This window comes from Maniola jurtina, chromosome 1 (genome assembly GCF_905333055.1).
Source record: "Maniola jurtina chromosome 1, ilManJurt1.1, whole genome shotgun sequence".
In the NCBI taxonomy this organism is placed as follows: domain Eukaryota; kingdom Metazoa; phylum Arthropoda; class Insecta; order Lepidoptera; family Nymphalidae; genus Maniola; species Maniola jurtina.
The window spans coordinates 2,347,622-2,366,079 of NC_060029.1; the positions used below are offsets into that span (position 1 = coordinate 2,347,622).

Here is an 18,458-nt window from a genome sequence, read left to right on the forward strand (position 1 = left end):
TTTTGGTCAAATCACATACTTTTTTACAATTACTTGTAGCTTGGAGAGAGTCTCATTGGACGGATTTTTAAAACGATCTCATTGGTCAATTCATTGTTTCGGTATTATTTTAATATTGAGGTTGTGATTTGACTAAATAATTTATTGTTTGAGTCAAATCAGATACTTTTTATAAAATTGCAGGAATCTCATTGGATAGAATTTTAAGAGGATCTCATTGGTCAATTCAGTATTTCGTTAGAATTAGAAAAATGAGAGTGTGTGATTTGACGTAAATAATTTGTTGTTTCAGTCAAATCACATACTTGTTTTTACAACTGCAGTGAATTTTAGAAAGAATCTCATTGGATGGAATTTTAAAAGGTTCCCATTGGTCAATTCAGTTTAAGTTCAGTCCAATCACAGACTCTTCTCAGTTCAGTAATTTAATGAATGGAAAATATGATATTAAGGCCGGAGGCTGACTACTTTTAGTTAGTTCTTGTCGAGCATTCAAACAGAAAAATTGTGAAGAAGTGTATTCCTCAAGTAACAAACAAGTTGTATGTAAATCAAGTAATGTAATATATAATTAATATTGATTCAAGGAAGAAGTTTTATTATACGCACAGCTCAAATGTCTGGCAGGGAGTTGCCACGACACTAAATGTGTGGCAATGCATGAAGGGATTTCTCATACTATATTCCAAAGAAAATATTTAAAAAAAATGACTTTATACTTTGATATAAGATTTTGTACACTTTTATTACCTGTTATCTCCCAAAGTCTCTATGATCCAAACTTCATCTAATGTAGCTAATCTTTCCTCCCTATGTTGGGGGAAAATACGCAGGAAAACTTTCAGCTTTAATAAAATAACGAGGGTTTGGCACGCGCTGGGTTCAACTCTACTCATTGATGTAGAATTACTTAATAACAATTTAAATAGCATGACATAAAACCAATATTTCATATAACATATTGCAGTATACCTAGTTCCATCAACAAAATGCCCATTGTTTTCATCCGAGCCCATATTCCGTGCGCTGTTTGCATAATACTCCAAAATTTTACCTCCCTCGCTACACAGAGCACACAGACTAAAGCATTATAGTGCGAGAGCCAGTAATCTTTTAATGCAATTTTTTATACTAGTCATAATATTATGAATCTAAATCGAAATGGATTATGTTTCATAGATCATCTGCTTTACTAATTTTGTCGTTTGCATCATGCATGCTGGAAATGGAAATTTAAGAGCTTCCACGGAATCGCACGATATCTTGAAAAACTTGTGAGAAAAGCGAACAATTATGATAGTTAAACCAATAATATGAAAAAATGCCTTTGTTAACGCAAACGAGTTTTGCAGAACTTTTTTACTTAACAAACTTAAAATAAGTGTTTATTTTACTTTCATAGTCTTATTTATTTCTAAGTAGTATGATGCTTTTAATAATTGTTTACTATTTAGCAATATTTCGAATTGTTATTGTTTTATATAATTCATTAGGTGATTGTGAGCCGAAGTCCCTAATAAAACCTGCTTGTCTGTTTTGGTCACTGACTCTCAGACTACACCCGACACAATATTTGCTCCCATTTCGCGCGTGTTTCGACGGACATCATTAATGGGATTGATTCGATATCCGCCAAGCTGATTACACTGGTGAATGAGCATTGCAATTGTTTTATGCGATTGTGTCATTTTCACAATGATTTACGTTCGATGATATGAGCCTATTATAAGCCACACTGAATTTTAGAAATACAGCGTATACTTAGAACGCCAGCAAAAACTTAACGGTATTATTATAGGACCTAAACACAATCTGATACCAATAACCATTTGCCTTATAGGTAGTACTTGTAGTTTTACTGATTAACAGGGCTCTCTCCGTCACTCTTCATACTTCATACCTAAAACCACAGACATAGATATTAGTTTCTAGAATATTTTCTGCAAAATTTCATGGGCTTTGGTTGCTTAATATTCAAATGAAATTGGAACTACGTTTGTATGAAGCGAGTGACGGAGAGACCCCTCTTAATTACTTTATTAATGCAACCAAGATTCAAACATTAATAAGTTGACACATTAAGAATACCTAAATATTTAATATAGTACCTTACGAATAGAGAGTCAATTAAAAGTACAGTAAAAACAAAAATTCCGAAAAAAGCAGTTATAATGAAATTGAAACGTCGGGCAACATACGTAAACCTGACAAGAGCAAGTTCCATTACATGCCAGTGCGCATGAATGGCATTTCATTTAAACACTTGTATAGAAAAACTGGATAAACAAGTCTTGGTGTATTATACCTAGTAGTAATTCCAGCCATGATTCAGAGTCCGACGCCAGGTGGATGCGTGTGCGACGATCAGTCTGTGCTGTGGTTGGACCGGTATTTTGTGGCGCAAGTCATGAGAGATAGCAATATAATTAGAAAATACAAGCCTTAACGAGTTTTATATCACAGTAGTAATACTGCATGTGAGAGGCAAGTCTTACATGTTTCAAAGACAGACGGTTTTTCTGGCGCAAGCTTCTCAGGAAAGCGAACAAAGTTTAATCAGTGACTACTCAAGGGATAGTATAATAATATTATATATAACATATTTGCGTTGTATGTTGAGGAAAATCTCTATGATATTATTAAGATGATACTATTATGATATGATATGATACTATTAAGATATTAAATACAATATATGGTGTAAAATACTAATAACATAAACTCAATAAATAGATATAAATCATTTCATAAATCATAAATAAGAAGAATATAAAACCTATGTTACTTTTGGATAAAGTAGCTTTCTAATGACGAAAGAGTAATTAAAATCAGTTCAATAGTTTCAAAGTTTATCGACTACAAAAAAAATGCTTTCTATAATAAAAATACCTATAACTTGATCCATACAACATCGCGATACTTGTCACCGTCCGAGATCAAGATTAAAACAAGAGAATGATTTGTGGCATCCCCGCTCTACGGTACACGTACCTACTCATGTTCTTTTTTGTCTGGTTACATGATAGTAAGGAGGATACATTTAATTCAATCCTATCATAATACACGGGCTCTTAGCATCGAACGAGCACTCGATGTACGAGTACGTGAGTAACATTGTAATTTATAACGAGAGAATGATTATTATGAGATGAACGAACTGTTCTTTAGTGCAACTTATTCTTTTTAATTCACTTCAATGGACATCTAATAGAAGTTTTTTTTTAATAAAAAAATAGCGAGCAAACGAGTAGGCGGGACACCTGATGTTAAGTGATTACCGCCGCCCATGAACATTTGCAGTACCAAAGAAACCGCGGCGATGCGTAGCCGGCCTTTCAGGAATTTGTTGGTCTACCCCTTAAATAACCGCATGTTGTATTCTAGTTTACAAAAAGACGGACTATTTATATATTATTATTACTATTTATATTTAGGCGACTTTAAAACTTTATCTCACAGTCAGCCTAGCGAAAGTGTGAGAAGCATATTGTGGGTATGCTCGAACTATAACAATGAAAAATAAATAAAAATAAAATAAATCAAAATAATTTTTTTCGACTTTTTAGGTACCTAGCCTAATAAGGAAAGACAGTTCAGTTGGCCAGAAACACGGAGTACGGTCAAAATACTCCAGGCATGATATTTAAAAGGATGCGGGTTATAAAACCCATCGCTTGCACTTCTTTTTGGAGGCCACGGCTTACTGTAAAAAGCTTACACGAATTGAACGAGCCCAATTAAAGTTAAGCTACAAACTGACAGACACCTCAATATCACATTCAAAGACCACATTCATAAATCACAAAGCTTTTTAATTCCTGCATATCCGCGGCGCGTAGCTGTCAGATGGAGACAAGTCTTGCAATTACCGCAAAAAGCTGCCAGCACCAAGTGCAAGTTATTGACAGCTCCAACGCCCCGCGTGTAGGATTATGTGCCTGTATTAAAAAACTGAGTATGCGATGTATGAATCTCAAGGTGTGAGTTTGTGTTTGTGAACCTGCGTGGTACTTGTTATCTATTTATAATATATATTTCTTCACGGAACCCCAAAATGCTTCCACAAGTTGAACTAATCCAAAAACAAGTGTAAATTAAAAATTTATAACACCCCCGACAAGTGAATGTTACAGTAACTAGAAAAGAGTTGATAGCTTTCAAACGGCTGAATCGATTTTCTTGGATTATAGCTAAGAACACTCTCGATCAAGCCACCTTTTAAACAAAAAAAAAACAAAATTAAAATCTGTGCGTCAGTTTCGGAGCTACGATGCCACAGACAGATACACAGATACACACGTCAAACTTATAACACCCCTCTTTTTGGGTCGGGGGTTAAAATACTATTTGAACGATGTTCACAACACTTTTTTCCCCATTCCAAACATTAGGTATAGTTTATTCAGTACAAGTTTAAACTAATAATAGTAATAATAATTAGAGCCCGTACAAGTTATTATGATCTAGTTTGAGGCGTGCTTTAATTAATTCAATTTCGTCGATCACAAAGGCTTTCTAATAACAAACCGTGTGATGAATGTTTTGTACTAAGTTTCAGGGTTGACTCACATTCACGGTTATATGGTTAATTTCAGTAGATAGCTAATGTAACTGTAATTTCGACGAGGGTGGCGTGCCCTAGCTGAAATAGTGCATATAAATAAATAAATAATTAAGTAAATATCTTTCATTCAGCCAAAAGCTTACAAATAAAATGTTATAATACTAATTACAAACGGATTGAAACATATCTTTTAAAAATTGTGGTACAGGATTGTTTTCATTTTTTGTTTTCATTGACTGTCTGCCTGTCTGTCGTGAAGACCCGTCAAAGGACTCAAAACTTTTAGGGTACTTCCCGTTGACCTAGAATCATGAAACTTGGCAGATAACTAGCATTATTATAGTAGCACAAGTAAAGGGAAAAATCTGAAAACCGTAAATTTGTGGTTACATCTTAAAAAAAAGTGTTATTTCTTGCTCGATGCTACGGAACCTTTCGTTTGCGAATCCAACTCGCACTTGACCAGTATTCTTTTACTAACCGACGTTTTTGTTATTCATTTTCTAACTTATGCCAACGACTTAGCCCGCGTGACTTTAGGTTTTTATCTGAGGAATATAATTGGCGTTTTGACAGATTTCCTATAGATAAAATGTCAAAACCTCAAAATTCCTCAAATAAAACTTATTTGACGATTGAAAAATCAGTCCTTTAATTATTCAAACGCACTTAACTCCGAAAAGTTAGAGGTGCGTGCCCGAGATCGAACCCCCAACCTCCGATTAGGAGGCGGACTTCCTAACCCCTAGGCTAGCACAGCTTCCAAATTTATCATTGGAATGAAATTACTAAATGTTGCTTGCGGCTCGGAATGCCCCAAAACAGTTACAATAATCCACTTTGAAGTTCAAACTGACTTCAAACAAACAATGGAAAACTTCAGAAGGGATTTTAAACGGACAAGGGCGTAATTATAGGTCATTATTGACGCCCAAACTTCACACAGAGTTGCCAACATTCCCTTCGTGCGAAACGAACTTAACACTTCGCAAGAATGTGCGGTCGCGACCCTTCGTCCTAATGCCGGGTCTTTCTTACCTACAAGTACAATACAAGTCCCTAATTGTATTAGACTGCTCCTCACTTGTTAGTTGTTCGCGGACTGTTTAACATAGTTTAGCAACCGTACAGTGGGGGCACATAATATGTTCACAAGGTGGTAAATTATTCAAATAGTAATATCAAAAAAAAAAAATCCTTTTAAAAAACTACTCAGAAACATATTATTATCGTGGCATTTCGAAATAAAAACTCGGTGTTCCTGTTCTCATTTTACTCCAAAATCATCATGTGCTAAGTTGTTCTCAAGTGATGTCCAATTAAAAGGACAATTCAATCTTGAAAATGTTTAGACTGAGGTATATATTTTATTCATTCTCACAAAGAAGCTGGAAAATTATTACTGGCAAGTAATAGATAAGTATCTTAGATCATACATATTTTCAATTCGTTCAAAACGGCTCAAAATACCGTGATAGGGTTAACTCTTGATGGAATTAAAAAAAATGCTGCAAAAATCATCAAAACAATTATTGTCATTTGTGTTTCTATAAAGTTTTTAAGCTTAACAGGGTTCTTGTAACTTTCGTCTAGGTACATAAAATACAAAAAATTTAACAACCCTGTTGTTATATAGATATTTACTAGGTCAATCAAAACCTTTACCAAACAAACGACGGGCAAACAATGAAAAGAGGATTCCTTTCCTCTAAAAAGGACAAGAATTTAACAATTAGATAATAGGTCATTAGAGACACGAACTTCGACCACTGTTGTGGACATTTTCGACGTTTGTCTTTGAAATGGTTGCGGCCCTTGGTCCTAATGTTTGGTCTTTACCTACAACAATTAGTGCCTAATTGCGTTAGAACGTTCCCTACTTGTAACTTGTTTCTCACATTCCAAGTATGAAGTAACCGTTATTAAAACAAAGCGAAGAACAAACATGAATTTTAATGTTTAAACTATAGTGAGTGATTTCCATTATAAGTATAGAGTGTAACGGCTATAGTCACGTATTTAGTTGATGTAAGCCTGAGTAGTTTCGGATCCATGAAAAAGGGCCCGATTATATCCTGATTCGTCGGATGGGTTCGATTATAGCCTTACATTCTATACTTAAAAAACCGGCCAGGTGCGAGTCAGACTCGCGCACTGAGGGTTCCGTACTCGGGTAGTTTTTCCAACATCTTGCACGATAAATCAAAAACTATTATGCATAAAAATAAATAAAAATCTGTTTTAGAATATACAGGTAAGCTCTTTCATATGATAGTTATCGTACCTACCTACTTTGAAAATTGAAACACATTTTTTTTCTGTGATTCTTGTGACTCAAGATTTTCAGATTTGTTCCTTTACATGTGCTATAAGACCTACCTACCTGACAAATTTCATGATTCTAGGTCAACGGGAAGTACCTTATACCGGGTCGGACATATAGACACGACGAAATGATCCTATAAGGCTTCCGTTTTTCCTTTTGAGGTACAGAACCCTAAAAATCGTAGGAAACATCTGGTAAAGTATTAAATAGTTAACCCGTTTTTTAATCCGGTCGGCTCCGAGCAAAAATTACATAAAATCCGGGTTTTAAAATGTGGAAATAAAGTACTTGTCTGTATTTAATACGCGAAGTAACTTGCCTCGTTACAGGGAGACCCAGTTCCCATATAAGTAGGTCAGCATTTTCGAGGCTCCAGCATACGCTCAAAGTATTAATTATTGCGGAAAATGCTCAAAGTGAAAAAATTCAGATTTAATTAATATATTTTTATATTTCAAAATTCGTATATATTTTGTTGCATAATTTTAAAATGCTTGCTTATTGCGTAGGTGAACTATAAATGTGAAGGTTATGAATTAAAAAGTTTTAATATATTTTTAGATTGAAAGATTGAAATATACAAAATTTTAATATTTAGAGATAACGTTTGTGCACAATTTTTATATATATTTTGTTGTATAAGTTTAAAAATGCATGCCTATTGCGTAGGTGAACTAAATATGGAGGTTATGAATTGAAAGTTATATTTTAGATTGAAAATAATACTTGCATAAAAACACAATGAACGTATACAATGTATGAGAGTTTTTCTGTTTACAAATAGGTCAATGTTTGATATTTCGTAATGAAAAATATGGTTGAAAAATAGGTCTACCATTTCGTATTGGATATGTTATAAAATATACTTGCTGACTTTATTGATTATCGAAAATAAGGAAAGGTAAATATTTTTCCAAAAAAAAAACTTTTAAATACACAGTTGGTACCTATGTAAATATATCAAACAAACTCTTGTTTTAGATAAAACTTTAATACAAAAGTTTTAAATTTTCATGATCTCATCATCTAAATAAAACAAATATCTTAATAAGTTTACATTTCCGAAAATACATAAATTGTAAAAAAAATCACCACTTTAATATTTTTGGTCAAGAGCTCGTAAAAAATAATATCTATCTACTCGATTCAGTAGATTAAAATGTTTCGTATATTATAAGCAGCAATTAATATATTTTAACGATTTAATTATTAGATATAGTCAATATTTATTATACCTAATAATTAAATCGTTAAAATATTTTCAAACCATTAAACTGCACTAGTGCAATTAAAATCCAACCCCGTTTATAATATGCAAGATTTTCCTCACCCAGCACACGGCAAACATTAAAGTAGGGGTACCTACAAGAGAGTGCATACAGTCGCCAAAGCCCGCTTAGGCTAGGGTCACCACATCTTGATACGAAAATTCCTGATTATTACCCGACCCTTTTGTACACGAAGGGTGCCAGTGGAACACTATTACTGCCTCTGCTGTTCGCTTTTCACAGTGCAATTGCCGCTATAACAACAAATAATAATAAAAAAAAAGAAAAAAAAAACCAAAATAGTGAATTTTAACTCCTTTACTATTTTTATAAAAAACATGTCTAATTTTTCTTTAAAAATTTAAAAAATGTGGAGGCAACGAGATTCTTTTTAATGTTCTGATTAAATAACTCATAACTTGAAGCGTTTTAATTTAAAAGGTCAGCAAGCAGTGCCTTTTCAAATTCATTTTATAATTGTAGTCATTTCAGTTTTTAATTCAACAACCTTCTACCAACCATGTTTGAATAGTATCATACTAATAAATTATTAGTACAAAGGTGAAAGTTTTGTGTGTATGTGCGTATGTTTGTAACTCTTTCACGAAAAAACTACTGGACGGATTTGGCTGAAATTTAAAATGGGGATAGATTATAGGGATTAACACATAGGCTCCTTTTTATATCGCAAAATTAAAGAGTTCCTACGATGTTTTTAAAAAACCTATATCCACGCGAACGAAGTCGCGGACATCAGGTAGATTTTAATAGTTTTATTCGTCATCTACCTTAAAATACCGGATAAATTGAAATTCCGTCCTTTTGGACTTACGAAGCGTCAAAATTCCGGACATGTTTTGGAAATTTCTGTGCTCTGGCTACCCTAGCCAACGAGTTAATGATGCACGCCATTACCCCCCTTATCTCAAGGCAGTAAAGTCTGTAATAGCCGGCGGGGTGGGTGTAATTAACTGCTGAGTGTTTTTACCCAACATAATTTTCACGGTGACTTCATATTTTCAAACGACCCTACTATACAGGGTGAAATTTCGGGAACATCCAGTGAAAACTGAAACTATAGATGTAGAGAGAAATATAGAGAAGTTAGGTTTAGTGTTACATTTTCAGACAAGTGATAAATGATAAGTAAATAAAAAGTAAAAACACGGCTGCCCGTAAAAAAACAATATGGCAATATTGTTTTTTTTTTTATGTATAGCCCGAGTCACCCGGGATGATGGGGACCTATGGATTCTAACGCTATCCCATATTAAACCAGTACTTACCTGTCAATTTTTTAATCTGCAACTATTGTTTTAGGACTAATCGACGGCGAATTTTTCATTCGCCTAATAACTTTTATCGGAGGAATAAAAAGGTTTTGACAGTTTTTGCATAGGAAATAAGTCAAAACGTCAATCCTCAGATAAAAGTTAAATCGCACCCGAAATACTTATAAAAAATTAAATAAATTGCTATTGTAACTTTATTTTTTGCCTCAATGACTGCTGCCAAAATCTCACCCTGTTTGGTAGCTTAGGGTACTGTCAGACTAACCGTGGTAGTATTCTGAAATTAGACGAGCTCGTTGTCTGTATTATTATGGGCTATAACAGCGGTGTGTTGTGTGATATTATGTTTTATGTTTATTTCTTTATTAGCCGCTTTGCACTGAGTAAATCCTCTCTATGCTATTTGGTAATACAATTTGGAATGATAAAGCATTATGAACCTTAAAATATTTAGACCACGTACTTAGTAGGTACAGTGCCCGGCAAACAACTTGAGCATTGACGCGATTGGCTGGCGAATGGCGGGTGCACGCGATTGGTTGATCAGTCGGCGCGGGTGCACGCGATTGGTTGATACGTCGACTTTCGCTTCTCGGATTCGCCAACTTTTTCCCACTACACCTCTTCTAGTCCAAGTTGTTTGCCGGACACTAGTATTACAAGGGAGGTCATTGCAAACAATTGCTGTAAAATGATACTGTGACGAGCGCAATCACCTCTGATTGGCCGACTGTCGCGCATTATTGGGTATAATGCATTGTTGCTAAAAGAATACCATAAATTCAGCCAATCACAACCATTGCGATTGTAATAACGATTAATGCAGGTTTTCCAAATTGACCTACAGTGTCATACTAATTTGGACAGCTTTATAGAACACCAGCTTATGCTCTCCATTTAACCCACGGGTTGAATTTTCAAAAATCCTTTCTGAGTCTAAGTCATAATAGCTATCCGCATGCCTCAGCCCGATCCATCGAGTAGTTTCGGCAGTGCATTGATATTGATAGATCAGTCAGTCAGTCAACTTTTCCTTTCATATATATTTATTATAGGTCTGCTATAGGTACTAATTTAGTTCAATGCATATGAAATATATATTATCATTTAATATGCATTGAACTTTCAATGACTTGAATATGCATTGATGCTTTTAATAATATTTAATGAAGAGTAGAGGTCAAATTTAAATCCCTCTAGATGTTTTGAATGCAAGAGACGAAATTGAAAACTATCTGAAACAAATTCGAGTCGATCTCAATAGTTTTTACTTCAGAAACCGACCCGAAGTCTTTGCTCGTGAATTTTAAGAGATTCTACGACATTCGCGAGAAAAACATTTGCCTGGTTTTGGTTGCGCTAAGATAGAAATTCTTTTAAAATCTCTCTCTACCATATTTTAATAACAGTTATTTTTAAGTAACATTTAATATCTTTATAATACATTTGGGTATTATAAATTTGATATTAAATGCTCTCAATTTTATGTTTTAATAAAATATTTTTCATAAATATGCACATTTTTTGATTATTTATTACTTAGGTTCACATGATTCTAGATACTTGTCTAAAATCGTATTCAGTGTGCGCGTTCCTACAAACTACCCCATCTGTTTGAACTCTCAAAGAAGGGTTAAACCTCCATCGCCTTTGTCTTCTACACCATCTCCCTCGCCATTCAGAGGGTTAACCATTCCGACGGATCTCATTAGCGCCAAAATAACACTTGCAATATAAAAGAGTGACGCAGCATCCCTGCTCCCTACTTCGCCATCTTTTCATTCATCCCAGGATGTTTCCCCGAAAAAAGTGCGTAATTCAAAATACCGTGATGCAGTGAAACTCTGTTAATTAATGTCTGCTAAATGAAGCCTTTTAGTGGGGTTTTATGGGGAGTCTAGTTTTTGCGAATTGCTTTTAGGATGCTTTTAATTTACTGTTAATATCCGGTACTTTTACCCGCTAAATGCATTCTCACGTAACTTCTGTTTTTATTTTTATCGCCATCCATAGTAATATTATGAGTAGATACTTATTTTTAAGTAAGATTTTATATTAGAAGATATTTAGGCCCACTTGCACAAGGCCACTTAGTTAAACAGGCTTTAAAGGTGAAGAAAAACATCGCGAGGAAACCCGAATGCCAGAGAGTTCTCCGTAATGTTCTCAAAGATGCGTGAAACCAAACATATCTTTAGTAAATTATTAGTAAGTAAATAATGATCATTAATACACTTCATTTTTCCTAAAGAAAATTTTATTTTGTTTCAGATCTATGCGTTTAAGTAGAGTTTCATGGGACGAGAGTGCAGTCGACGGATATTATGTAAGGTAAATACAATTTTTTACCTAGGCATTGCTGACAGACAGATGGACGGTCAGGCGGACGCAGTCTTAGTAATAGTACCCCGTTAGTTATAGGTTAACGAACCCGTTACCTAGTAGGAAACCCTAAAAAAAGAAGAGGTTGATTTGGCGCCTATTTTTGCTTAGTAATAAAATAGCAATCCTATTTAAGTCGGTTCGACATAGTTTAATTGTGCGTGGCTGACTTGTACCGCTAATGTGATGCGCGTGCGCAGGTATGCGACGCACGCACGGCGCGCGCGCTGAATAATACGAGTATGTACGACTTTTGTTTTTGTTTACATTGAGTGCACTTTCCTGTTGAAGCCGACACGTGGGCGTATTGTATTGTGAATTATTAATTGATTGAGTAACATAGTTATCAACGTGTATAATATTGTTTCTGTTTTGTTTGCCATAAAATATAATTATGATTATGATTATTCTTCGAAGCGTTGTCCAACTAGATAGGGTTGGAAAAAAACTTTATTGTGACAATCTATATGATGTCCACGATTTCATTGGTGTCCTAGTCCTTTAGGTTTTTCCAAATTCCATGAGAAAAGAGACACACTGTCGTATTTATACTACTAATTAGAATGGATTACGTTAGATTAATACAGATGAGTTAACGGGAGTCAAAAAAGTGTCCGTGAAAATATCCCCTCAACCATGATGGGGCGCATATTATCTATTTGTCATTTAGGTGATTCATACTTTAAAAATATCTGAATAAGATAAGTTTTACAATGTTATTTTTCAGCACTTACGTACTTTTTTAAGTAAGCTCTGTAACAAGTGAATGAAAAGCATACATAAAATAAAGCACAGGCATAATAATTACGTAGCCCTTCGTGTTACTTACGAGTATATGTGGATTGGCTTTGTCCGTGGGTGAAACGAATCGGACACTTTCAAATTTAGCACGCACGCGGTGCAGGCTCATACCTACCCAGTCTACCCACTCGAACAAACCCACCGAAAAATTCATATGGATACTTATTACTTACTAGACATAGAAAATATTCAAAAGGCAAATAATATCAATCTTTTGAGGTTAATGCAGACAAAACTCTATAAAAGAAAATCTATACATATAATAAAATTGTAGAAAAGTGGTGTCTGTACAATGGAAATATATAAAAAAAAGTAGCAGGGGTTGTTATTATATCGATGCCGAACCCGAAATTGTAATTAATTTTTTTTTGTCTGTTTGTCTGTGTGTTTGTGCACGCTAATATCAGAAACGGCTTATTCGATTTAGATACAGTTTTCACTAATATATTGTAGTAAGCTTCACTTAACATTTAGTGTTTATTTCATGTCAATCGGTTCATAAATAAAAAAGTTATGTCAATTTAAAGAATCACGGCGAACATTTTTAACGTACAGAGTACGTACTACACGCCTCGCGCCTGAGCGTCCGTGGCTATATAAAGCGCGCTGAGAGCCGCGCCGCTGCCATCTATTCCACGCGAACGAAGTCGCGGGCACAGCTAGTAAGTATCATGTATTACATAGGTAAATAAGTCTTATAAGTAAGTTCCCTTCGCATTCTGTTAGAAAATCCGTTTTCAGTGGTGGACTGGCGATGGATAAAGCTATAAGTATAGATGTTAGAGGTAGTAACTACATGATAATGTAGTATGTAGTAGTAAGTAGTATAGAGGTTGTAAAGCTCTATACTACTTACTACTAGGCACTAGCTATATCCTTTGCACCATTTTGGATGCCTGCAAGAGAATCGCTGCCTGTTTTTGTCTTGCTTTTTATGTTCTCTGTATCATTTTTGTGGTGTACAGTGAAAGTAAAGACAAAATCAAAACTTCCGTCAGAGTTTTGCAGAAATTGTCACTCTAGAGATGACTTCAAACAGATAATCTTATTGTGTGCGAGAATGCTTTAAACCTTGAATAATATTACGGAGATGTTCTAAGAATCTAAGGGATTTCGATTGAAATACCCTTTCCCTTTCGACCTTCGCCAGTTTGTTCGTAGTTTTCGTTATCGTTTCAACGGGATGTGCCCTTTTAATAGAAAGGTTTGAAATAAAAGTAAGGTCCTTAATACGAGTAGGCACGTCCTTTGATAAGAATCCAACTGATTATTTTCAATTTTCAGTACAAAACTTGGCTGTGTTTTCGGATCTTATCATTTTATTTGTTATTTCTAATTTGTTAGTGTTCAAACTCCTTTTTTCTTACTTTTTATGCAATATAAGTCGAATCATTCCTACCTTGTTACTTAAATGATTATTATTTTTCTTATTTTCTTTAATTAGGCTTCATTAATCAATGTCTTAGATAAGGTTTACCAATTTAGACAAAATTTATAATGTGTTAAAAGATACCTAGTCACAAAATCTGAGAGTAAGTATTGTTTCGACTTCAGTGTAGGCATTTAAGAAAACATTAAAAAATCCACCCCAAGATTTATGTTGAACATTTTCGCGGGCACTTTTGACGTCCGTTAGCTCATGTTGTAACTAATTTTTCATCTTGGATAAATACTAAGATCGACATGTTATAAATTCTTGCAGTTACACTAATTGCGATTTTTTCTTCAGTTTTTAGATCACTGGAAAAATGAAAACGAAAATTCTTCACCTATGAAGTACATTTTATCAAAATAAACAACCAAAAAAACATAGGAAGTTGGTAATTCGCTAAACACAGAAACCCGGTCTTGCAATGCATTCACTTATGAATAGGATAAAATCCTGGTCTTTCAATATTATTTTCTGCTTTGAAAGCATTAAAATAAATCCAGACAATAAGCGTGCCTAAGATATCCATGAAAAGCTAAGCCCTCGGCCGATGATAGTGATCTAGATAATTCTTATTTATTCCCCCCATTTACTTTTAAGCACCTTTAGATGCGCCAACAAGTCGAACCAATCTACAGACGTATGCGTAAGCGTTTGTTTGTTCGTTGTGGCATTTACAGACATGCCAACTCATACTTCACTAATTAAATCGGAAGCTGGATTGAAACCCATAAAATTGTAATAACCAGCTGGTATTTGTATCGAAATCAACATTTATAAATTACAATTCAGCGACCACTAGCGTCACGAAAATTCACTCTAATGTTATATCAAATGTTAGTAGCAGAGTCTAGATGACCTCGTCTAGATGATCTGTACGTAAAAGACGGCAGCTGAACTTATTACCAATTTAAGTTTCACTAAATAGGTTTTAACGTAAGTTTGAGTTAGTTGGCTCGTGTGTTTAGGAAGTTGGCATGTCTGTAGAAGTTCTAAACGCTGGACCAATGATAGTGATCTAGATAATTCCTGCCTTTCTTATTTATTCCTACCATTTGCTTATCGTGGGAGCTCGGGTACTTTATTTTTACTTTCAAATATAAAGACCGGGATGGAATCTGCAACCTTCTCTGCCTTAATGCACTGCCGGATTCAATACACCTGCTTATAGAGTTACGATTATGTATGCACCGGTATGGTGGGGCAAGGTATGAGCTGAAAGCGGCTAAACTTATCTTCCTCTGTATAACTCTTTTCAATGGTACTTTGTATATTAACGCCATTAGTATAAGTTGTTAGGTAATATAATTATAAAATGAATGTTTCTTTGTTTATCCTGGGCTGTCTCATACGTGTTCCACCATACAACAATGTGCGTAAATTTTCGTCATTGAATAGGCTAATAATTTTAAATGAACAAAGAGACAAAACTCACTGACTGACTATTTTTGATCTTTTTCTGCTACTTAAAATTTGTAATTGGGTCTCTTTCTGAATTTTTTACGTTATTTTTGTCTAAGAACAATGTAACATCAAAACAGTGGCTAAAAACATCAACCCCGCTACCGCTTCTGACTTACATTTAGTTCAAAGTCACATTGGTACAACCTACCATCTCCGCCTCGCTTAGCATAACATAAACTGCTGAGTGCACATGTGACCTTTCACGCCCGGGCGCCGACTCGCAGCGCCGGCGCATTCCATTTGAATATCACGCGCGTGTGGACGCGGCTTTATCCCTGTGTTAATATTTCATGAACGGCGAACTTTAATTTGAAATTCAATAGAACGGTCGCCGTGTAGTGTGAGAGCTGCTGGAGGATTCGCTAAGTCAGTGATCATCACTAAATGAAAGCCATCTATCTCGTTTGACATTGGTTGGTTCTAACTTCTACATTGCTGTTTTTCTGAGCGATATAAAAATGTTTGTTGCAGTAAATTTTCAAAGGATTAAAAATAAATGTCAAATGAGCTTGATGACTTTCATTTAGTGATGATCACTGATTTAGCACATAACTGGTTTTATTTTTCCAAGGATTTTATACTGGTTCATGTTACAAACGTCTTGTAAGTTTAAGTATAGGTACGTAGAAACATAATTGAATTGAACCTGGTAGAGAAAACTCCCTTTGCAACGTACAGTACATTATTATATTGCTAAAGATAGGTTAAATGTATTAACATTATATTACGTTTAGGTATATAATTATTATTATATAATTTTTAATGGTCATGATAGAAATGAACATGAAAAACAGTAAACTTATTGACTCCATAATTTATAGAAAATTACTGGAATAAATCATTAAACAATTTGTTGCCTAGCTCTAAGACTATAGGAGTCTTTGTTTCGAGCGTTTGGTTTTGTATTAGATATTGTTTCCAGGAAACGGCATAAGACGTTTTGCAAGGTTTGTTTTTACTTTCCTTTATATTTGTTTTCCGTAGATTTCCATTTTTGCCCGTTGCTCTGGGAACAGAAGCGAATTATATCTACTTTCTCTACGACTATTCGGAGAAAACAAACAGGTTAAAAGTCAAGTTTATCTACTCCATATCCCGGATTCTTATTATTTAGTAAAGATTTTCTTATAAAACTGCGCTATCCGCTCAAAATGTTGGAATAAAACCGGCCAAGTGCGAGTCAGCTCGCGCACCGAGGGTTCCGTACTTGAGTATTTTTTCGACATTTTGCATGATTAATCTAAAACTATTATGCGTAAATATAAATAAAAATCTGTTTTAGAATGTACAGGTAAATCCTTTTTATGGAATACCCCACTTGGTATGGTTATCTTACTTTGAAAATTGAAACACATTTCAATTTTTTTTTTGTGTAATGTAAACACAAATTCACGGTTTTCGGATTTTTTCCGTTACTTGTGCTATAAGACCTACCTACCTGCTAAATTCTATGATTCTAGGTCAATGGGAAGTACCCCATGGATTTTCTTACCACAGGATCTTCTTATTACAGGCAGACTGACGGACAGACGGACAGACAGACAACAAAGTGATCCTATATGGGTTCCGTTTTTTCTTTTGAAGTACGGAATCCTAAAAATAAACTATGTAATTAAACAGAACCATTGAAAAGCTTCAACAATTATTTACAGGCTACCCGCAATTCGCATTAAAATATCTTCTACGTCCGTGATTAATGGCGCCAGAGCTCGATTCGAGTTATCGCATTATTCGATAGAGCTGCGGTCGATAACATCGAATTTGCGGTTATCAATGAAAATTATCGATAAAGAACGAGTCATTTATTCTCTTCAAGTTACGGGCTATCAGGTGATATATTGGCATTGAAATGGAAGGGACAATCGAGAATAATCAATCTCGACTCGGTTTTTTTTCGCTTATTGTTAGTTACCCACTCGTATTGATTTTATTATTCGTATTAAGTACGATAAGAACTGCTGAGTGCCGTGACTTGGCCTGCTTTCTCAAAGTTTTTGGATAGCTTTTTATGTTTCCGTACCCGAAGGTTGGTACTCCGCAGTCCGTCTGTCCGTCCATCCGTCCGTTTGTCTACCAGCGCGCTGTATCTCATGACCCGTTATAGATAGAGAGTTAAAATTTTCATAGAATGTGTATTTTTGTTGTCACTAACAACAAATAGTAAAAATTTCAAAATAGCCGCCATGAAAATTTTAAAAAAGTATATAAAAAGTAATAAGAATAAGAATAAGAAGTGTTTATTTGCTAGAATATGGTATAATATACAAGTACATTGGTCTTAAACATTATGTGGAACCGCATATTCTGCCAAGCATGGCGTGCAAAAATTGAATTTATTTAATGTAACAAATATGTCAAATTATTATTAATTATTGCATTCACTATTTAAAATTTGTCATTCAAAAATTCATTAACATCATAATAATTAATTTCTAGTGCGATTCAAGTCCGACTCGCATTTGACCGGTCTTTTAGGTAATGCTAGATTGTTACATCGTATTTACTCAACAGCTTCCTTGCCAAGAAACTGGCCTATCATATATTTGTAGCGCCTATGACCTATCTACAAAATCTACCGAGCCTTGACTATCTAGCATATCTATACAGTGTATTGCATAATTTACATGTTATTCCACCAAGGACGGTCATGATCATAATTGATTATTTATTATTCGCGCGGGAGCCTCCCACTCGGAAATGTGCCTTATTTATTAAGCCATACCAGACAGTAGACACCAGTGTGCTTAGCGCTTAGTATGAAGTTTTAGATCTCACCAACGTTCATAGAACTCGAGTCGAAACACGATAACGTCGAAGTAGACTGGACCTAACGGGTTTTGATTTGTCGTCAAAAATTCATCGGTTCATCGGGTTTTTTGCAACGTTCCCGCTAAGAGCGCTAGGATGTTGGTTTAAGGACAAAGTAGAGATT

General features: G+C 34.8%; 1 protein-coding gene across 4 annotated transcripts in view; it reads left to right on the forward strand.

The window, feature by feature from the left end:
• The window catches only part of LOC123866035 (insulin-like growth factor-binding protein complex acid labile subunit), a 376,912-nt gene that overhangs the window by 151,349 nt on the left and 207,105 nt on the right, over window positions 1-18,458 (forward strand). For 2 of the 4 annotated variants that reach the window (XM_045907378.1, XM_045907350.1), the window contains one exon: window positions 11,722-11,776. In XM_045907378.1, coding sequence (XP_045763334.1) covers window positions 11,726-11,776 — 51 coding nt within the window. In that variant the 5' untranslated portion in view covers window positions 11,722-11,725. Of the gene's footprint in view, window positions 1-11,721; window positions 11,782-18,458 lie in introns of all 4 variants that reach the window. The other 2 variants (XM_045907369.1, XM_045907359.1) reach the window with 1 other exon arrangement.